The sequence below is a fragment of the Culex pipiens genome, chromosome 3 (genome assembly GCF_016801865.2).
Source record: "Culex pipiens pallens isolate TS chromosome 3, TS_CPP_V2, whole genome shotgun sequence".
Taxonomy (NCBI): Eukaryota; Metazoa; Arthropoda; class Insecta; order Diptera; family Culicidae; genus Culex; species Culex pipiens.
Genome location: NC_068939.1, coordinates 159,418,476 through 159,441,023, shown reverse-complemented (window position 1 = coordinate 159,441,023; position 22,548 = coordinate 159,418,476). Strand labels below are relative to the sequence as shown.

At 39.1% G+C, this 22,548-nt stretch overlaps 3 protein-coding genes across 4 annotated transcripts in view; 1 reads left to right on the top strand and 2 right to left on the bottom strand.

Moving 5' to 3' along the window:
- LOC120415236 (nicotinamidase) overlaps nt 1-5,929 on the bottom strand; it is a 75,897-nt gene extending 69,968 nt beyond the window's left edge. Inside the window, exon 1 of one of the 2 annotated variants that reach the window (XM_039576716.2) lies at nt 5,735-5,929. In XM_039576716.2, the coding sequence (XP_039432650.1) occupies nt 5,735-5,737 (3 nt within the window). In that variant the 5' untranslated portion in view covers nt 5,738-5,929. The remainder of the gene's footprint in view (nt 1-5,734) is intronic. The other variant, XM_039576724.2, reaches the window with a different exon arrangement.
- Nucleotides 5,930-6,291: 362 nt separating this feature from the next.
- Nucleotides 6,292-8,223, bottom strand: LOC120415093 (WD repeat-containing protein 5). Its single transcript, XM_039576515.2, has 5 exons — nt 8,087-8,223; nt 7,776-8,021; nt 7,618-7,714; nt 6,936-7,561; nt 6,292-6,870 (listed from the first exon to the last, which is right to left on the bottom strand). Exons 2-5 carry the CDS (start codon nt 7,914-7,916, stop codon nt 6,682-6,684), a joined length of 1,053 nt encoding a protein of 350 aa, XP_039432449.1. The 5' UTR covers nt 7,917-8,021; nt 8,087-8,223; the 3' UTR covers nt 6,292-6,681.
- A 3,424-nt stretch (nt 8,224-11,647) lies between these two features.
- Nucleotides 11,648-15,111, top strand: LOC120414506 (translation initiation factor IF-2-like). The gene is made up of 6 exons (XM_039575711.2): nt 11,648-11,911; nt 12,052-12,417; nt 12,476-12,621; nt 12,680-13,231; nt 14,424-14,566; nt 14,644-15,111. The coding sequence occupies exons 2-6, from the start codon at nt 12,133-12,135 to the stop codon at nt 14,787-14,789; spliced, it is 1,272 nt and encodes a 423-aa protein (XP_039431645.1). The 5' UTR covers nt 11,648-11,911; nt 12,052-12,132; the 3' UTR covers nt 14,790-15,111.
- Nucleotides 15,112-22,548: the final 7,437 nt, after the last annotated feature.

The window sequence follows — 22,548 nt, the reverse complement described above, 5'->3', positions numbered from 1 at the left end:
GATTATCAGAAATTATGATATCAGAATTATTTCTGATAATATTAATTTTTAAAGCAACTGGGAATAGATATTGCTTAATGAGTATTAAATTATTATAATTAGGTAATTTTTTAATAGACTGATGTTATTTCATCCAAACAATGTTAACTCCTTACCTCCAAATTAAAATTGAGATTTTTTTAAAGTTTTTGTTTACCATAATCAAATGAGATGAAAATCGAATTTGTGCAAAAAGAATTAATTCAATTGGTTGAATACCTAGTACTAAAGAAATTACAATTTGAAGTAAAAGAATTATGGAGCACTGGTGCAACTACAGGTGTTAGAGGGTTAAATGTGAAAAAATAGAAGACTTTTTATGGAATGATGTTAATTTATCGTATAATTTAAATCATGTTGCATAATAATACAAAAAAAAATCATTGAAAAATTACTTTCTATTGTTTGTTCTCAAAAAATGCAAAAATATATTCAAAGCTCGCTTCAAATATTTGAAAACATTGGGTTGAATGGAGTAAAACCAACACTAAAAAGCTTTACCATTTGTTCAAGAGCTGAAACCAGTATTTGTCATGAAAAAAATAATGTCTGTATGTTATGATTGTGGATTATGGATTAATTTTACTCACAGCTTTGATAAAAAATATGTCTCATCAAAAAATACCTAAATACATTTTCTTGTAGACGAATGATTTTTTACATGCAGTCAAGCCGCTAATTGATCTTCACACTTATTTAAACCATTAATGTTGATGTCCTATACTATTTTGTTGCATAATTTTAATTAAAACCAAGATCATAACAATTTTCAATAAATTCAAAATTTCCCGGGCTGAAAATTTCCCGTTTCCCGGGAAATAAGTAACCCCGGGAAATTGGACGCTCTAGATTTGCATCATTGGTTTGCCCATACAAGTCTCTATATAGCCATTCCACGTCAAACAGGAAGTCTCCAAATCAAAAGTGCCCCGATTTGCTCAAATGTGGAGTGGAGATCTTTGACCCAAATAATTAGACTCGTATTTTTGTTTGGCGATCAGGGTGCTCCTATCCGAAATAGTGTGGTCCAAACAATTGCATTTTTCGTCGATTTCCGCAAAAAAAAACACATTTTTAAAAAAATCTTTTATCCGGAATGGCTGAACCAATTTTGGAGCGCCACATTTCAAAAGAAAGGTAATTAGTTGGAGTTTTAAGGAAAAATATGTTGAGATCCAAAAAACTAGCTGAATATTTGAAAAGGTCCTATGAAAATTTCATTTGCCGATTTCAAGGTCTCGGAACCAAAGAGCCCATGTCTGAAAATATTTTGCCCTGATTCCTTGTAATATTTTACAAAACATAACCAAAAATTGCGAATATCCATTAACACGTTTCGGAGATTTTTTTAGCTTAAAAACTGGGGTTTTCGACGCGCAGCGCGCAAATATGTTCAAATATTACGTACAGATCTTTGGGATTTCAGACCCGCACCCTCCCCCCTGTCACGCACTTTTCCTATACCTTTAAAATGGGCTGTCACAAACTGCAAACCCCCCTCCCTCCCCCTATTCATGGACGTAATTTTTGAACAAACCCAAACGGGAAAATGACGAAAACGGGTAAAAATCAACACTTTTCACTAAAACTGCGATAACCTTTAAAATTTCAGCGATGACCTATACTTTTTTGGGTACCGACATCAGGGGTGACATTGGGTCTGGGGCTGAGATTGGGATTTATGCATTTTTGTATGACCCAATCTCACCCCCAGACCCAATGTCACCCCTGATGACGATACCCGAATTTTCGTTATTGAAATACACAAGTTATAAATTATTAAAATTAGGCTGGTACAAGTATTTTTAAATGTTTTCCTCAAATATTAAATTAATATATTCTTACATTCTTAATTTCTTAAATTCCTAAATTCTTTATGTTTAGTTCTAAAATTTCGATTTTTACAATTTATGAAATAAAATTTCATTGAGTTTTTGAAGGTTAGAATTCCAGGTTTTTCGTAAATTTGCATTTTAGAATTTCTAAGTTTTTAATTGAAAATTGAAAGCTTTTGTAATTTCGGCTTTTAATTTCCGAAATTTTTCAAGTTTTTAAATTTTCGAGCTTCAAAAACTTTTATAAATTTATAAATACTTTACACTCAACCCTCGGTGGTTGGTCACTTTTTCGTTTGACACTTTTTTAGTTTTTACCCCTTTGGTTGGTCAAAGTCAAACTAAAAAGTGACGAACTGTCACTTTTTACGCGGCGCTCACGCACACTATCAAAACAAACGTTTGGTAGTGTGTGTGAACACCGTGTAAAAGAGGTGTCAAACTAAAAAGTGACCCCGTTCGTTTGACAACAGTTGGTGTCAAACCATCGGGGTTTGAGTGTAGTATTAAAAATATATGTATATTTTGCAATTTTTTTTTAAATTTTTGAATTTCAAAATTTCAGATATAAAAATTGTTAAAATTTCCTTTATTATTTTTTAAACTTTATTTGTTAGTTCAATTTTCTGATATTTTAAATTTTTGTTTTTATTTTCGAATGGTTTGTAATACTAATTTTTATAATTTCAGATTTTTTATTATTGAATTTTTCAGTCAGTAAATTGATATTTATATGATTGTTGTCAAGTTGTTTTTTACCCTGGTTTACTTCATTTCGGTCCCGCCCCTGTGGATAAATCGTACAGCGCACTGGACTCACAATCCAGAGGTTGCTGCTTGGTACTAGCAATAATGGCCGACAGCTATAATGACAACTTCTTTTTTTAACTCCATTTCGACCAAAAAACTAAATCTGTCCTGATAATTTCAAGATTTTGCATTTTGAGATTCGGGGATTTTCAATATTAATATATCGAATACAAAATTATTAAAACGTTTGTGATTTTTAGGAAAATTCCAATTCTTTGAGCGAAGAAACGTCAAACGCCACTTTTCATTACTTTTCAGCTGCGTACCGCTTAAGAAAAATCTTTCCGTGACCCTTTCCTTGGCCGTTTTTTGGACGTTTTTTTATATGGAGTTTTGCGTTTCTTCCGATCTGCGTATCAACCTTAAACATAAATTAAACACATTTTCTTTATGCGCATGCTCATTACATTTTGAAGAAATTCTCAAGGAATAATTCCTTTTCGTCGTATATGATTTTTTGTCTGTTGTCTTCTGTCATCTTTTAATATAACGATGCCAACATTTCAAAAAGCATCATGTACAAACCATCCTTTTTGAGAAAAACGCATTTGAATGTTGAGCATCATTTTTCAATTCCCATTTTAATATAACAGCAAAATAAGATGTTCTAATGATAACAAACGATGAAAAACGTTGCTTTTATTGATACTTGATCATCCAAATTCAATAAAACATTATTTCCGTAATTTTATTTCAGTAAAACAAACATAACTCCTTTTGAAATCACCAACGTCGATATCACCCTGCTGTCGTTGAGGGGGACGCTTTGTTATGATTCGTTTTTCTTCGCCGAATATACATGGCGCTTTGTTCATGTTGCTTTTTTTTCGTCACGAGGTTCATGTAGTCTTTTGTTTGACAGGTTGACAGGGCTATATAAACAGGCACTGCTAATGGCAGAGATTTTGTTTATGTTACTTTATTTAAAAGCATTATTAAACAGACTTTACTGAAGTAACTTTTGCTCATTTAGCTTATTAGGAGTACTTTCAGAATATGTAATAACCCAGAAAGTGTCAAAATGTACATGATGCCTTTTGAAATGTTACCGTCGATAACTATATTTTTTTTCATTTCAAGTTATCGGCTAAAATTTTCGTAAAAATAAAAAATAGTTGAAAGTTTAACAAGCAAGGCAACATGACTTGTAACTTAGTCTACTTTTAACAAACATTATGAAAAGAAACGTTACAGCCGAATCTCTCTGTTGTATAAAATTGCACGTAGTTGTTCGGTAACTGGGCGTTATTGATTACGAGGAAATTTATACGAAACTTTAACCTCGGGAATCGGGAGGAACGGACGCGGACAGTTTCTATCTGTAGAATAATCATTATGGCGAACCTGTGCCAATACCGGTGTTCTCAGCCTGGTTAAATGTATACTCATCGAGGAGGAAAAGGACCTGTAACTTTTTGTCGGCCGGAAATCGCGGGATTCTCATAGATAATGTTCGTGTGTAGTAACGCACAAGCAGGTGAAATTCGTTACCCCGTCGTAACCATCCTCAACGTGTGATTTGGTCGACGTGTGATTGGGTTGTTAAAATGTATTATTAAGCTAACGAAAAAAGTTTTGACTACTAAAACCCATTCGAAATGATTCTTTTTGATAATCCCCTAAACCATTTTTCAATAGAAATATACGAATATTCAAAAAAGCAAAGCAATCCATTTTAATCCAGATATTAAATATAAAGAATTGATTAATAAGAGAGAACAAGAACCAAAACCTCAACCTTCCCTAAGTATTAAAAAATCACAGATTGAAAACTAACTTAATTTCTCAAATGAGAGCGTAGATACCAAGAAATCCGGCCATCGGGAACCTGCTACAACCGGCAGCATGTCTGTGCAATTTTTTTTATGAACTTCTACTATTATAAGTGTATTTAGTGCTACAAGTATACGTAAAATACTGATTTTTGTTGTTGTTTTTTTATGTTTCGGATTTCCAGAACCGATCACATGGCCACACTAATTAATAACATTAATATTTAGGGTCAAAGTCAAAGTATACATACACAAATAAAACTGAAAGCGATTCGATTGGCTAAAATTGCAGGTGATGCCGTTCGTCTAAGATGGGGTCTTTTTTTATATTTTACCAGGTCACCGGGACACAGAGACCAAATCCGGTTTCTCTAAAGAATCAGAGTCAAAAACAATTCGACGAAATACAAATCGCAATAACCTGTGTGCAAAATGGAGACAGAGCTTATCGAAGAAAAAAAATCACAAATCACTTCCAGAGTTTTTTTTTTGAAAAGGACCAATAAACTATTGTCTTTCATATGTTTACAGGACCTAATCAAAAAAAACTCTAGACTTCGTGCATCATCCAATTCCCACTGCTAGATGAATTAACCATTTTGTAAATGTTTACTTTTGTTAGCAAACAAAACAAATAGATTTGTGTTTGATAAGTGTTTGTAAACAAGGTAAGGGTTGTATCGGTATGTGTGGCAGTATAACCAACACAAGCATTATGAAAATGATTAATGATTTCGATGATTGCTACCAAGAAGAAGAAGAGGAAGAAGAAGCCCAAATAGGTTGTTCTGGAATTTCACCTTAACTGTGCTGCTTTTTAACTGGGCGCTCGATAACTGGGCCGTAGCCCAGTTAAAATCAGACAAACGTCAAAAAACCAAAACGAACCGAAATGACCGAGGGGTTGGTAGATGTAAAAATCAAGTTCAATAACTAAAAAAATATTTGTTCAAGCATTTAACAAATTTCAAGTCACATTTAGAGAAAATATGAAGTAAACATGGTAAACAAATTTGAGTAACTTTTGTTTTTTTGTTTCATCAGGAAAATAATATGCATCGGTGGTCCCGCTTTTTTTTTTTTTTTTTGTTCATTCTAGATAGCGAGCAGCATTCGGTGACTGGGCTACGTTCTCAGCCCAGTTACCGAACAAGTACTGTAAAATTATTTTTACAACGCTAACTTTTTCGATATACTTTATTTATCTGGTTTTAAATATAGTTCTTTTTGCAAGTAAATCTTAATAAAAACAATTTACACTTTATTTTCTTAACTTACCATTTTTACCACAACAATAAATAACACTTTCCTTTCGTTACACTAGATATCACTTACAAGTGAAACCCCTTTGAATCACACAATATTACGTCAACTTGCACGAGAAAATTCACGACAGCCCGCGTCGCGATTGCACTGTTGAATGCAAAAACACTTTTCGCAACCAAACTCGAATGCACTTTTTCTGATTAAAACTCTTGCGTGTGTTTCTGATTTTGATGCACTTTTTCTTGTTTATTTACGTTTGTTTTCACTCCTTGAACCGGCGGTGACCGACTCGTTCAGCAATCATCATCATCGTCATCGGATACGTCAAAACTGATAAACGCACTGACAACACAACCATGGTTTTACTTCAAGATAGCAGGTTGTCTTGATATCTTGATGCGCAAAAAAAGAAGGGGTGTGCATTTGTGCTATTCAACTGTCGGACTCAAATGTGAGCTTTTATTTTTAGATTTTTGGAGATTTCACAATTTTTTTTTGACGATGAATTATATTAAAAATAAAACAACTATTCTTGATTTGAAAGATTAAAAGCTAGCTTTATTTCTATTCCATACTACATCGAATACAATCATACTTTATCAATTAGGTATTATTTACTGTGCCTTTCAATTCTAAGAGTTTTTTTTTAAAGGGTTGTTGTTTATGTTGAGGGTGTGCAAAATTGCTTGCTTGCCGCGTTACATTTAATCAGTTACAATGCATATTCTCTCAATCTTGAGGTGTGGTTTATCAATGGTACATTTTTCTTTTTTTCAAGCATGAGATGGGTTTTAAAATGAAGTGTTTTTTGTTTTGTTGGAACAAAGCAGTCTTCAGAGACACACTCATCAGCGGTTTTGGTGGTGGTTGTTGTGGTGGTGGTGGTGATGATGATGGCTGGAGTGGTGATGGTTGGGATGGCCACAGCCGCCCGACGAGTGCCTCCGGCCGGCCCAATTTTATGTGTCCGACTTCCACAGCTTTATCGTCTTGTCGCTCTCGAGGGCCGCCGACGCGATGATGTTCTCCGTGGGGTGGCAGGCCGTGCACAGCACCGTGTCGGTGTGGCCCTGCAGACACTGGACGATCTCCTTGCTCTGCAGGTTCCAGATGTACACCATGTTGTCCTCCGAGCCGGACACGATCCACTGCGAGGGGGAAAAGACGAGATTGATTTTGTTTCTTGCTGAATGAGACTGAAGTTCCAAGTTACCTTTCCACCGGTGACGGAGAAGTTGGCAAAGATGCAGTACTTTTCGTTCTTGTGGCCGGTGTACGTCTTGAGACACTTGCCCTTGGAGTAGTCCCACAGCTTCAGCGTGTTGTCGAGGGTGGCCGCCAGGATGTACTTGCCGTTGGGGGAGAACTTGACGAACGACACAGGCGGATTGTCGTCGTCGATGAGCGTCTTCAGGCACTGCCCGCTGGCCGTGTCCCAGATACGGCACAGTCCGTCGTAACTGGACGACACGATGAGCGATCCGTCGCGGTTAAAGTGCACCGCTGAGACGGGGTCCGAGTGCGCCGGCAGCGTCTTCAGACACTTGCCCGTCCGCACGTCCCAGATGCGAACCGACTCGTCGAACGATCCGGACACGATCAGGTTCGATTGGGGGTTGAAATTACAGCAGAACACGTAGTTGGTGTGACCCTTGAGCGTTTTCAAACACTTGCCCGAGCTCAGCTCCCAGATTTTGAGCGTCTTGTCGTCGCTGGCCGTCACCAGCAGCCGGCTGTCGCTGGACCACGCCACGTCGCTGATGCCCAACTTGTGGCCCGAAATTGTCTTCTCGAACTTCCCATCGTACGCGCCCCAAATCTTGATCAACTTGTCGGCCGCTAAAAACAGAAACAGTTAAAATAACAAAATTCCGTAGAAAACCATCAAAACTCACAGGAACTGGCCAGCCACTCTCCGTTGGGGCTGAACTTGACGGCGGACACGGCCTTGGTGTGTCCGGCAAGGGTGAACTTAAGAGTATAGTTTGGCTTCTACAAAAAAAAGTTACTATTAATTTACCAAACTTTTTCCCCCAAAAATCCCTCTTCATACCACGGAAAGTGACTGTCGGTTCTGGCTGCTGGACGAGCTGCTGTGCTGGCTCGGGGCCGGCGGCGGCGCGTTCTGTATCGGCGTCGGCATGTGGATCGGGTGGCCACCGTGGCCGACGGGACCGCCTATTGGGACCATCATTGGTGCGGCTGGCTAGTTTCGGTTCTGTTCCGGCCGGGAAGCGTTTTTTGTTTACGCAGTCTTCTTCTTTTTCCTGTTTTTTTTTTTTTTTGCGGCGGCGGCAAGCTTTAGAAGAAAGAAACGACTTAAATCAAATTTTAGCAACCTATCCGACAAATTTTCACTGTTACCGATAGGCGCGGGCACTACTCTACGGAGTTTAACACGAATGGCACGATTCGGCACGGTATTTTCTGTGAAATTCACGAAAAACGGAGCACAAATTAAAAGTGTAAATAATGCGAGCTTGGTTGAAAATCGCGTTCTTTCGCTTGCAGAGGAGAGCTGTCAAATTTACGGGCGAAAATGATTTACCCGCAGCAAAATTCACCACATGGGTTTCCCACCAAGGTTGGTGCAACACAAAAGGTTGGAAGAGCGTTTTCTGCGCAGCGTTTCTCAAGACGACCCAATTTTGGGTACCAGAACAAAATCTAAATATAACGTTGCATTTTGTTTGTTGGGAAACTTTTGCAATAGCTCTGAAAAGTTGCACTCCTTGCACTCGTATTTTGATATTCAAGTTCGTCAGAAATCTGCTGACATCAAACCAATCAAGTATCGCGTATGAGCAGTTCTCTACGGAATCGCTCTTTTTTCTTTAAATTTAATTTTTGTATTTTTGAAACCGGCTGAAACTTTTGGGGTGCCTTCGGTATGCCCAAAGAAGCCATTTTGCATCATTTGTTCGTTCATATAATTTTACAAACAAATTTGGCAGCTGTCCATACAAATATGATTTGTGAAAATTCAAAAATCTGTATCTTTTGAAGGAATTTTTTGATCGATTTGGTGTCTTCGGCAAAGTTGTAGGTATGGATATGGACTACACTGAAAAAAAATATACACGGTTAAAAAAATTTGGTGATTTCACTTTTCACTTTTTGTCACTAAAACTTGATTTGCAAAAAAACACTATTTTTAATATTTTTTTTTGATATGTTTTAGAGGACATCAAATGCCAACTTTTCAGAAATTTCCAGAATGGGCAAACAATCTTTGACCGAGTTATGATTTTTTGAATTAATACAGATTTTTTTCAAAAAATCGAAATATTCGTCGCAAAAATTTTTCAACTTCAGTTTTCGATGTAAAATCGAATTTGCAATCAAAAAGTACTTTAGTGATTTTTTGATAAAGTGCACCGTTTTCAAGTTATAGCCATTTTTAGGTACCTTTTTTGAAAATAGTCGCAGTTTTTCAGTTTTTTAAATTTGTGCCTATGGTTGCCCACCTTTGAAAACAAAATTTTTGAAAAACTGAGAAAATTCTCGTCGAAACCGAGTGCAACATCCGCGCTGACCACCTCCGATTATGCTACTCGTCGTCCTCCTCTTCCGTCGAATCCTTGTCCTCGCCTTGAACAATAACTTCGTACTTGTCCAAAAACTGAATGTAAATCGACTTCAATGCAACGCTTGCAGCATTATCTTCTCGATGATCTCCGGCAACCGGCGCAAATTCACATCGCGACCTCCGATCTTCGGTAACTGCATGAAAGGCGTCCTACAAAAACAAACAAAATCAATCACAAATCCCACAAAACATCGATGCTTCCTTCTTACCAACTCTGGTCGTAAAACAGATGCAGGTCAAGCAGGAAGATGGCCTTGTCCTTTTCGAAACCAACTTTTCCCTAACCCCCCGAGTGCAACATCCGCGCTGACCACCTCCGATTATGCTTCTCGTCGTCCTCCTCTTCCGTCGGATCCTTCTCCTCGCCTTGAAAATTAACTTTTTCGTACTTGTCCCGCACCGGCACCACCCACCTTCCGCTGCTGCTGTTTTGACTCACAACGGTGTCCGCGTACGACTCTTGGCTGCGGCCGCGTTCGGATTTGATTCGCGTCGTGAACAACTCACTCACCACCGGCACTACCAAAATGTTTGTTTACATTTGGGACTTAGGCATGCGTACACGATTACACGAGAACGACAAAATGAAAGAATTAATCCAGTCGTATTAAAAGTTAAAACTTTTAAATCTATTAGTAGTGAGATTTTCAAAAACTTTAGCATTAAAAGTTTTCGTTTTTAAAACAAGAAAAAAACTTTTAGTGAAGCAAATTTTCAGCACTTTTTAATTCAAAAGTAAGTTACTTTTGTCATTACAGTAATATTTTTTGTGTGTATCAACACAGCATCATAGTGTGTGTGTAAGAAAACGTGGATATCTCCATATATCTGATTTTTTTTAAACTGAGTTCTATTCCAGTTCCAAATCGTCTCACGTTTGAAACAAACTCGTCGAGCAGTTTTATTTCGATTTCAAAATACTGCTCGAAAAATAAAACTGCAACTCCGCGTTGCGGGTGGTCTGTTTCAATTCTATTTGAAAAATGAAACAGCTAGAACAAAGTAGAGGCGTTGCAAGTAGTCCTATTGGATAAAACAGGTGGTAAAATTTTGAGGTGATTACACGGTTGAGATTTTTTTTAAGAGTGCTTCTTGGGACGCGTAGTCCTGTTTTTTCGTGATAATTTTCGTCTCTTTTGTGTCGCTCTTTGTGTGCATGGGGTGATTGGGCATAATAATTGAATAATGCCATCAAAAGTGCAGTGCTTCTTGGGACGCGCAGTCCTGTTTTTTTCGTGATTAATTTTTTGAGATGCGGCAGCTTCCACTGAGAAATTTGACGCCCTGATCGACATTACATCAGCCTTTTTTTAATCAGCCATCAGACTGATCGAGGCGATACATTTCTCAGAGGGCTGGTTTAATTTGGTGAGATCAATCCGATAATGTATCCTAATCAAAATAAACCATTTCATATTTAATATGCACTGGGTCTTTGTGAGATGATCTTGTCATCCCATCAATTGAAATCTTGTGTTTATAAGAGTTTTATTAATGTTCTTTCTGTCACCAACAGTGAGCGAGTTGTGGCGCTATAACCACGGCAAATAGTGTCCAGGGCATTTGTGGAAATACAGTGTCCCATCCTCGAGGGTCCCGGAGCACCAAAACTTCTTAGCATGGTGGCTCCCAACGATAATTTGCCTAAACAAACAGGAACGTGAGCGGGGGATCCCCACGTTTCTTCCTCCCCTGTCGATTCAGAAATGTGTTGTTGTTTGAACATTCGTGTTCAAACTCAATCCAATTCAAAGAATCATCTTTGCGGTAAACTTTACGCAGTTGGCCTGGCCGCTTTAACGTTTGTGATGTTTCAAAGCAATTTATTGCATTGGGCACTGCAATTGTTAATAATGACAAGAGGATGCTAGGCGTTAATCAACCTAAGGCATTTTCCAGGATGCCCTCGAAAGACTGGCTGCGCTAGGGTTAGATTAGATTAGATTAGATTAGATTACACGGTTGAGATTTTTTAACTATTTTTGGGTAAATTAGTCAAAATTCATACACTGTAAAATCACACTTTGCTGAGTTCGTTTTCACACTTTTTCATACGATTTTTCAGTTCAACCACGATAACACTTTTTTGTGTAATCGTAGCTAAGCTGAAAAAAAAACTCAGCAAAGTGCGATTTTAAGTTACAGTGTATGACTTTTGATTAATTTTACCCCAAAATAGGTAAACAATCTCAACCGTGTAATCATTCCCTCAAAATTTCACCACCTGGGCTGCTGCCTGTCAGGGAGGCAGAATTTCGCCATCTTCGCTTTTTCTTTTGCACCTCCATTTGCCGCCGCTTCTGCTTACCTCACAAAATTCTCAATCGTCGTCGCGAACGGACGTGAATTTTCGCGTCTCCGTCGTCGTCGTGATCCCGTTTTCTTTACTTTTTTTTCAAGTCGGATTCTCGTTTCCGGATTACTGCTCTGAAGGTTGAAGGAGATTTTGGCGTGAGATCATTTTTTTTTGTTTGAGACGAAAAGTGCTGCGATTGAAGGAGAAACTTTTCGGGTGCGAAAAAAGTTCAAAAAAGGTCAACGCGCTCTGCATTGTTGGCCGTGGGAGGAGAAAAGTGTGAATGTTGGCAGAAGCAAATTAGGTAAAATATTTCGTAACCACAGAAACCGCACGCGAGTCACAGTTCCATAAATAGAACGGGGGTTTCGCCTGTACGGCGTAGTAGGCGCGCACTCCTGGACACTCTGCTGATGGACCACCTTTTTTTTGGTTTTCTTGCAGACTCGCGCCGCCATCTTTGATTGCCCGTGGTGGATTTGTGGTGCGGTTTTGTTGAGAAACGTTTGAAAGTGTCGTAACGAGATGATGAATCCGGTCAGCAAGATTCACTTCAACAGTTCGACCGGCGTGTCGCTGAACGACCGGTTCACGATCATGTCCAAGGTGAGCCCGCCGGAGAAAGGGGGCGGCGGTTCGTCGGGGCGTTCCTCCGGGAGCGGTGGCGGCGGCTCATCCGGCGGACTTCGCAAGCGCTCCAACTCGGTCGATTCGATTCCGTCGCGCGGTTCGCTTGCGAACCGGGCCTTTGTCAGTCAGCTGGACCGGCGCCACCTGGGACAGCAGCGGTCGGCGCTTCACTTGCGAAATGTGAGTTTGTTTTAGGGTAGTTGGAGCTGTTGTTGACTTTGGTTGTTTTTTTTTGCAGAGAAATATCAGATCTGGCCGTCAGCGGCTCAATCGCAGCAACATCAGTTCCCGCGTCCAGCTGCGCCGTGCGGCCGGCAATACACTCACACTGGCCGGAGGTTCCCGGCGAATGCAGCGGTCCAACAGTTTGTCGGATATTGCTACGTAAGTTGGCACGAAAGCTTGCGCTGAGACAGGGGACTAATTCCGGTTCTTCCCACAGAATGAACGCCGACTATTACGAGCGCAAGTCGCCTCTCAAGCGCTCCAACTCGCAGGCCAGTTTGGCGGCCCGGCTGGGCAACCCCAACGGACGTAGCCGGTCCCGCGTCCGAGGTCGCTCGCAGCAGCGCAATCAGTCCCGTTCGCGGGGTCGTTCCCGGTCCAACTCGGGCGCCCGCGGTGGTGGCCCCGGAGGACGAGTCTCCCGGTCGCGCTCCCGTGGCGGCAATCCCGCGGCCAACGGTCGTGCCAGATCTCGCAGTGCTGCCAACGGAAGAAACGCCGGCCTCGAAGGTCGCGTTGGGCGGGGCGGCGGCCGTGGAGGTCGTGGCCCGATGCTGCAGCGACGCAACAGCACGATGAAGGCACGATCCGCGTCGCGCTCGGCCTCGGTCAATGGCCGGCTGGGCGGAAATCGTACCGCGCGTCCCATGTCCGGTGGCGGATTCCGCGGAGGACGCGTTGGCAAACGGGGACTGCGACGGGGAGGCGGAGGAGGCGCCGTTGGACGGAACGGAAACGCCGGCGGAAGACCGGGACGCACCCTGCAGAGGTAATGGCCACGATGAAAGCGTGTGCTTTGGTTGAGGAAGAATTCTGGGAACCACCCGTGACACAGGATGAATCTCTTCGGATACCTCCGTAGAATCTCCATAAATTTCGAATACTTTAACATGGATTAGCGGATCGATCTCCAAGAAATCTGACATTCCTGCATCAACCGTCGTTTGAGGGACCTCTCTTGGGTTGGTCGTAGAACCACGATTTGCTCCAGGGTCAAGTGGACGAATTTTTCAAGCTAATCGCTAATATTATCCAGGACGGAGTACTTTTGTGAGTGTTTGCACTTGGCATTCGGTCAGTAACCTTTCAAGCAGCTCGGAGCAGAAGCCACCAGGTCGAAATGAATAAGCAATTCCCTAAATCAACAACTTCGTCAAACACAAGCAACGAACGTCAACATCTTGCCAGATAAGCAAATCTTGAATTGAACACAACTTGGAGTGTTCAAAGTGCAGTTTGATTTTTGAAGACCATTTCATCCTCAAAGAAGACATCTTTACCCAAAACTCGGAACGCCAACAAACGTTCCAAGCCTGGTTTACCGTCAAAACCCACACCCGCAAACAGGTTACTGATCGTTCCAAGTCATGGACAGCGAAACTCCAACATTCTCAAGCAAACTAGTTCTTATTGTGCCCAGAAGAAGACAGACAAACCTTAACCGCGTTGGCGCGCCAATTTAAACGGACTTGCCGCAACCGTAACGCGCACGCACCCCCCGAAATCGAGTGTGTGTGTGCTTTTCTTGCAGAATCAATTCCAAGCCGCCGGCTTGTCGTAGTTGTACGCATCGAAGAAATCGTCACTTTCGTTGAGGAGGAGCATTGAGCGAAGCGTGGACGGGTCCCGGAGGTTTCGGTATGGTAGCGCAAACAAACACACATCCCCCCCCCTAGGCAAGATTCGTTGACGTTGCGACGAGCGCGCGGTATCAGCACACTATGGTATAGTTCACATTTGAATTTGTGCATGTAATGCTTTCTTTCTACTTGTAGCCATGAACAAATCCGTTCCGAGAGATTCCGCAAAACAAACGCGTGTGTGTTCGCGCAAGGATGGCTTTGGGTAGCGGGTTCCATTTTAAGCATTCACGTGGTCGTCCCGTTTTCTTGCATCGATCAAATTCGCAACCCACCCAACAGAGCCTAAAGCCATCCTTCGCCCTTCGGTTCTACTTGCAGACGTGGACGCGGGGGGTTCCGAGGAGGAAGAGCTGCAGCGGCGGCGGAGGTAGCAGCCGGCGGAAATCGCCGCGGTCGGTCCCGCTCGCGTGGTCGGGCCGCGTCCCAGACGCGGGGCCGAAGCGCGCAACGTGGACGTAATGGTTAGTTTGGGGTGGTTTGAAGGCGAAATTTTCGTACAAAAGTTCCACAGAAATCACCTTCTTGTCGCTCTTTTTAGCATCCCGAGGACGTTTCCCGGCCGTGCCGCCCAAGAGCAAGGAGCAGCTGGACAAGGAGCTGGACACGTACATGGCCAACACGAAGAGCTCGCTGGACAAGGAGATGGACGAGTACATGAACGGGATTCACAGCAGCACGATTTGAGCGAGAGAGAGAGAGAGGAAAATTGCTGAAAGAAAGCAAAACAAAACGTGTAAATCGTTATCAAACAAAAGTAACAAACTTTAAATAACACTAGCGGATAAGGAAACTCTTAATACTAATATTTTTTTCTCTATAGAATATATAGTGAATCTGATTAACGCAGACTCGTTACAAAACTGAATTTTTAAAGATATCTTTAATAACTTATCAACAGAAGTCGTGAATTTCAACAAAAAAAACTGTACATATGATTTAGAAACCGAAGAAAAAGAGAGAAAAAGGAAATAAACATAGTTTTCTTATGACTGAACTGATAAAATGATTTTGCAAAAGTGTTATTTTATTGAAAATCCGAAATGCTGGTCGTTGATCTGCTTACGTCTTGTTACGTACAAAATAAACCTATTTTCAATGTAAAGTAAAAAAAACAAACGCCCTAATTTAGAGGACCTTTTAAAAAACCTTTTTATCCTAGAATTTTTAAATCCATTCTAAACTCAATTTGTTCAAATTTTTATAAATAACATGCCTTACCCGACAAACTTCGTCTTGTCATTTTTTCACTTCTTGACGTTTTTAGCTTGTTTGCTTATTCAGCCTCCTGTGATCAAAATTTTATTTTACGCAACTTTTCCCATACAATCTGCAGATCTTCCGGAATCGGTTCCGGAGTGGCCAAAGTTGTCACTCTTTAGCGTAAGAACCTTCCTTGGGCTTATACGAACCCAACGCAGCAAAGAGCGCTCCGATCCGACTTTCCGTTATCAACTGATGCGCGTTCGAACAAAACCGTCGAAATTTTTTATATATATAGAGAAGATATGTACCAAAACATATTAAATATTATAATTATTTTTCTATTTTTTTTGTAAAATTTTTTTATTATTTTTGTAAATCTTACTCAAAAGGGTTATTTCAATTGTTTTCCCGTGTATACGACGGCATTTTGAGCAACTTTAGTTCTATGCCAAACTTTAGTTTTCTTGGTTTATGTTTTCTTGTTTTATTTGTAGCAGCTGACCCGCCGTCTATTTCGACGGTCGTTTCCAACGACCGAGTCCAGTAATGAAAAAAGTGCTTTAAAATGCATTTTACACTAGTTCAGTGGTTTTGCAATCTGACAAAAACTTTAAATAAAATTTGTAGGACCAGCCTAATTGAAAATAAAAAAAATGGTTTTTTTTTAAAAAATGTTAGCCCTCTACAACTCAATCCCGCCTCTAGACGGGCTTCGTTTAAGAAAATCGCTCAAAAACAATGTTTCAACCAATTTTTGATCTTCAAAAAGCACTGGAACCAAGAACTCATAAAATAGGGGCAGGGGGGGCAGAATGGCCCGCCTAAGTAAAATGCGCCAAAAACCATAGAAAAACATGAAAACTTATGAATTCAGTGTAGTAGGCTTATGCTTTGGGATGTTCCCTTCAATGTCATATACTTGGTTGATAAAATTTTGTAGCGTGAAACTGTTTTTAAGCCACTTTAAAAAAAAAGTTTTTTCGACTTTTTTTTTCCAGGGTGCGGGGCAGAATGGGCCACCTTAGAAAACAAGCCATTTTGTCTAATAAAACGTTAAAGGGAGATAAGAAATTACTTAAGGTACCTTTCTAACATAGTTTCCATGAAGTTAGACCACTTTAATAAAAATAGTCACTTACCAAAACAAAGATTTTTGAAACTAGTGTTAATATGTTGAAAAAGGACACTATTTTTACAAATAATCATCAAAACAACTAAAAAATCAACTAATGTTGCATTAAACGTGATTTGTGAAACTACCAGGAGTGAGATAACCCATTTAATCCAAATTTCATAACTTTTGATTGTTTTTATAAGGCAGGATAAGGGTGGTCCATTCTGCCCCCAAGTGGATTTTAATTTAACACTTCCACCACCAAGTCTATAAATGATTTTAAGGTTCCGTTGTTGTTTGTATACCTTGGTAGTAACATCTAGTAACGTTATAAGCATTGAGCAAACTTTTTCAAACAATCCAACTTTTCAGAAAGCTTATTTGAAAACCTCGAAAAAAACAACATTTGCGTGGTTTTGTCAATAAATTTACATTTTTGCAAATAATTCGAAAAATACAATGAATTTAAACGTCGTTTTCGGTATGGTGATGCTATTTGACGTCCTGTATAAGACCCTTGCCTTACAATTGGTCTAAATCCATTCTAAAGCCTAAAACCAAGGGTGGCCCATTCTGCCCCCCTGGTCCATTCTGCCCCCCCTGCCCCTATTAGAAAATTTTACGGTTGAAAGTTTGCCTTGTTTTATGTGGCTTTGCCAATGTTTTACAAATGTCATTTTTTTCTGGGGTCAACTTTGGCTGTGTTTGTTACTAACATTTCCTATATTTTAAGTAAAAAATAAGTATGCAGTGGGCAAAACCGCTCTTTTTTAGGAGCCGCTCATTTTGCTCGCTCTTTGAAATGAGCCGCTCTTTTGCTCTTTTTAATTTTTTTCTATTTTAAAGAATTGAGGGATTTTATATGTTTTTTTTTATTAGCCTTTAATTATTTATAAACAACGAAACACGAGACGATTCGCTTGAGAACCATAGGTCTAAACGTTCGAATTATAATTGGGTCCTAAAATGAAGCTTAGATTGCTGATATTATTGTTTACAGCGATAAAGCTTATTTTTCTGAGTACAATGACCCTTTGTACGACAACAAAGAGTTTAAAATGGATTTTTAAATCAATTTTGAAAAATTAACCTCGCGGTCCTTCTTGACAGAAAAGCTCCTACTTGACAGCTCGTTCCAAGGGGACCATAGTTGATCCATCGAAAAAATGTTGTCTTGTCAAACAAAATTTTTGCATTAAAATGAAAAAAAGTGATCAGAAATGGTTTTTAATCGTGTTTTTTACCGTTGTACACAAAAATTGACATAGGGCTTTAGTACCCAATTAAACAAATTTTGATATTTTATTTAGAGAAAATACTCTGCGAACTTTTTTTCTACATTCTGATTTCTGCAATTCTGTAATTTCGGAATACATTCGTCCGGCTTCAGCTGAAGATTCATGCTGTCCCAAGTTGCATGTTCGAGTGTAGACCTACGGAAAACCTTGCCGCGAGGAGAGGTGAGTGAACCTGTACACGAGCCACCTACGACATAATTCCTCGGGCGGCCCAGGTAAACTCGAAGTTACCCCAGGCACCCCCAGTGCAGGACACATTGGGGGTAGAAAGCGGATAGATATTTCAGTGAATACAATAATTATGACAAGGGACCATCCATAAACCACGTGGACACTTTTTTGGGATTCTTTTACCCCCCCCCCCCTGTAGAGTCGCAACTGGGACTCCTTGAGACACGACGTTCCGGACGCAGCACCATCGCTGCCGATCATTAACCTCCCAACCACCCACTGACCTCATGTCCGCTTCCGTCGTGTCCTGCTCCGGATTCCGCCAACCGGTTCCTGCACAATTCAATCACACTCACACTTCCGCGCCAATCGTTCACTCTCCACTGTTCACAGCGTAAACATAAACACGCGCCTCTTTTCATGCGCTGTCAAAAACCAAGTACACGCTTCAGTAAGGGATAGCCTGTTTCGGGTTATTATTACCCGGTCAATATATTTATATTGTTTACATTATTTTGAAGGACGAAAACCCTACATCCCCATCTTCCTTTAAATAAAACATTTGTTGGATTTGAATTCACTCTCATTGACAATTTCAAATATTTAATCTCTTCATCACTTGCTTCAATAATTTATCATTAGTTAAACTTGAGTTAAACTAAACAAAACCACAGCAAAATACACATCCGTTTCAACCAGTTATCTAGCGATCCCAAACTTATTTACTGCTTAGTAAACAAGTTTGATAATTCAACATTCAAGGCAAAACAAATCAACGTCCTTATCAACTGCCACAATTACTTGCCGGAATGCAACTATTTATTTTCAAAACAAATTAGAATTCAAATCGTCTTCAGTTATTTCCTACACAAGTGAAAATAAACATATTTTTTTTAAGTAACACTCAATCTCCCTCAACACATTTGAAACAGTGATGTTCATTAGTTCACCAGCTATGTTCTTCATCCGCTCTCCCACTTCACCTTTTGAATAATTTTGAAAACAGTTAGTATACTTCAATGAACCTCAAACCATTCGTATGACCAATATGCAATATTAATAAATACATTCTTACGATTTCTCTACACTTCAAGCTATCAAAACATTAAATCACGTTCTATCCCGATTTTTTTTTAGTCAATGCTCCAATTTCTTCATGAGAATAATTCTGAGAATTTTGAACCCAATATAAGATGTCACACAAGACACACAGATTTATCTGTTTAAGCTGCAATGGATTTAAGTCATCATATTACATATATAACATACCAATGGAATGTGCTAAACATCCTACTTTATTTGAATTGCTTTAAAATAAAATATCTATTTTTTTTATCGATCCCGGAGTTAATTCAAAAATTTTACAAAAAAAAAATAAATCATTCATTTATTATCAGCACAACAAACCCTGAAAACCATTTTTAAAATTTTACTAGCGCTTTTACCAAAAATTGCATTAGTAGTTAGACTGTTCTTTTATTCTTTATCATTTCATAACTACATTGAATTCAACAACTCATATTTTATGTATATCTCATTTGGGCCATGTTTTCATCTTTTCTCTGTTTTGAAATTCTGGTCAATCACTTTGATATGAAATCTCAACATTTATTATCTGAATAAATTTCAAAATCGTACATATTCATACAGTTTGATTATTTTCAGTTCAAATAACTAGCTAGATCACTTTTGTTATCACTCATAAACTTACGACCATTGGATTGAAAATTTAGTCGATAACTCATTCCGTACCGAAGAAGAGAACTTTACTGTTCCGAGCTAAACAGCAATTACTTTGGTTATATCATTTTCGCTAAAATGCAATATCGAAAAAGATTTCATAATCATCATAATATCAGGAGTGATTAGCCTTTTAACAATTATTTTATAAAACTGAGATGATAACTAACTTTTGAACGGTTATTGAAGTTCACCAATCCTTCAATTACATCATAGAACAAATAACACTTTAATTTATTTACTACTATACAAGACCTCTCATCTCGACTTTCGATCTGAACCTGAATAAGTCCGATCTTTATAAACACGTTACTTTAGCCATTCAAAACAAATGCATCAGTACTCTCGTATTTCAACTGTTCTCAATCTTGTATATTTTACATGTAGTATTTTACTTATTCAAGAACACAATCAATGTTTTCGAACCTTATGCAGCCTTTCTGTATACTAGTATTTGAATCAGTAAATTGTCATGTCTATAAACATTATCATTTTTATAATGTTTAATAAGTATCAATAAAACAACACAATACTTTTTTTTCAATTACGTTTACATTTAAAGTTCATCATCTCGGTACGAGAATCGAACTCACGACCTCTGGATTAGAAACACAGCACGCCGCTAGTCGAAACCCATCCCCTACCGGTCAGTATTCCCAGTGAGCATATTTACTCTCTTAAGGGATCTGACTGTCAGTGGCCATCAACTTAAAAATGTTTAAAAAAAATGAAAACACTTAGATCCATACAATTTTTAACTGTCATAATTCTACGTTTCTCAAAACATAATTCAGTGTACTAATACACTATGCTTTCACATATCACAGAAAAAAAATACAAAACCAACAAGTAACACAAACCACTTGAATAATTAAATATTGAAAACATCATTCATTCAAAGTTCTCTTTTTTTACGCCGAACATTTATTTTTAATCGACTCGTTCAGACAAACATTTAACAACTTCAATTGAAAAATTACAATCCATCGCGTGATCCATCGTTACCTACCATTTTAGCAATTCTGAATCTGGAAAACATTTTGATACTTTGATTCCTAGCTATATCTAAATGTTAATAAAACATTTAGATCAGTGACTTAGACTTGGCACAAAACATTAGGAATGTAAAAAACTCACTAAATCATCTGCATTACAACCTTCGGTGGTCTCTGCTGCAAACCTTTAACTCAAATCTGCTATGCACTTCGAACCAATCAACCTGTGGATCACCTTCGGTCTACCTTTGGACTGTTCGTCCAACACTTGCCAACCTCTCATCTCTTTCCTTTTCTTTCATCTGGCTTGCTTTCATATGTTGCGCCACAATGATAAGAAGAAAAACCTTACTATTGTTTTAAACACCAAACAAAACAAAAGGCACTTTGAAAACTTGAAACAATTATGTTTTGAATGGTTCACAAATATTTCCTGGTGGGAATTTTAACCATAACGATCTTTGTCAAAATATTTTACATATCCAAACATGAAAGAGTAGAATCATTTTCATCATAGCCTTTTTCAAATTCAAACTCCTTTAACCAAATATCGTCTAATCAATATTGCAGTAAAGTGATTTAAACTGCAGCATGCGTTTTGTTCTTGTCATATTTCCAACCACATTCGACCACTAGTCTCAAATGTTTAGTCTTCAAGTCTTTGCACATTAAAATTTGATCGTCGTTTGGCTCTCAAACCAAAGCAAACCTTTTCTGCCAAATATATGAAACACTGTCAATGAATTTGACTCGGAAATCTTTCAGTTACATTTTGTCCTCAAACTCCGTCCGTTGCCTCGATTATACACCTATCGAGAAATCACTTTTACTTTTGAATACTTCAGATTTGACTAGGAAACATCTTTTAAATACAACAACGTACTGGGAATCAATTCGTACAAATTCAATTCCTTTGACTCTTGTCAAACATTTAGCTCTTTTAAATAAATTAAGGTGCCTCTTAACTCGGACAATCAAAAGACATATGACATCTCTGCAATAGTTATATTACTGTAGAGCCTTCTAGTTTCTCCACGATATCAAAATTTAGCCCCCAAGCCAAATCACTGATATTTAGATCTCCCAGGATCTAGCAAATCTTTATAGATTGAAACCGCTAGCCAACATTGAGTAATTCAAGAGTCACATCATTGAACTCCAGAGCCCTCTAGCTCATGCAAACTTTCAATCGTTTGGCCCTAGCCAAATCACTCAAATCCAGAGGCCCCTAGCTCTTGCAAACTTATGATCATTTGCCCCCCTAGCACATCATTCTACTCCAGAGTCCCCTATCTCTTGCAAACTTTAAATCATTTGGTCCCCTAGCCAAATCATTCAACTCCAGAGCCCCCTAGCTCTTGCAAACTTTAAATCATTTGGCCCCCTAGCCAAATCATTCAACTCCAGAGCCCCCTAGCTCTTGCAAACTTTAAATCATTTGGCCCCCTAGCCAAATCATTCAACTCCAGAGCCCCCTAGCTCTTGCAAACATTAAATCATTTGGCCCCCTAGCCAAATCATTCAACTCCAGAGCCCCCTAGCTCTTGCAAATTTTGAATCATTTGGCCCCCAAGCCAAAATCATTCAACTCTAGAGCCCCCTAGCTCTTGCAAACATTTGATCATTTGGCTCCCTAGCCAAATTCAATTTTGAGCCCCCTAGCTTTTGCTAAGTTTTTTTTTATCATTTGGCCCCCTAGCCAAATTCATTTCCAGAGCCCTTCCAGCTCAGCACATCTTCTACTGCAGTAAGGCCCTCTAGCCAAACTGTCAAGAATCAAATCATAAACAACGACAAGCCCTCCGGTAAAACAATCAACCATTTTACTTTGACTTTCGTTTTCGCTTCCACTTTCAATAATTTCTACTATTTTCTTCTCATAAACAATCTTGCGAGAAACCACACTCGCTTCACCACTTCAA

Excerpts from the sequence above, each read along its gene's own strand:
- LOC120415093 (XM_039576515.2), bottom strand. The coding sequence starts at position 7,916 with ATGATGGTCCCAATAGGCGGTCCCGTCGGCCACGGTGGCCACCCGATC. Across the intron at positions 7,715-7,775 it reads ACCGACAGTCACTTTCCGTG|AAGCCAAACTATACTCTTAA; the intron begins GTATGAAGAGGG and ends TTTTTTTTGTAG. Across the intron at positions 6,871-6,935 it reads TCTCCGTCACCGGTGGAAAG|TGGATCGTGTCCGGCTCGGA; the intron begins GTAACTTGGAAC and ends TCCCCCTCGCAG.
- LOC120414506 (XM_039575711.2), top strand. The coding sequence starts at position 12,133 with ATGATGAATCCGGTCAGCAAGATTCACTTCAACAGTTCGACCGGCGTG. Across the intron at positions 12,622-12,679 it reads AGTTTGTCGGATATTGCTAC|AATGAACGCCGACTATTACG; the intron begins GTAAGTTGGCAC and ends TTCTTCCCACAG. Across the intron at positions 14,567-14,643 it reads CGCGCAACGTGGACGTAATG|CATCCCGAGGACGTTTCCCG; the intron begins GTTAGTTTGGGG and ends CGCTCTTTTTAG.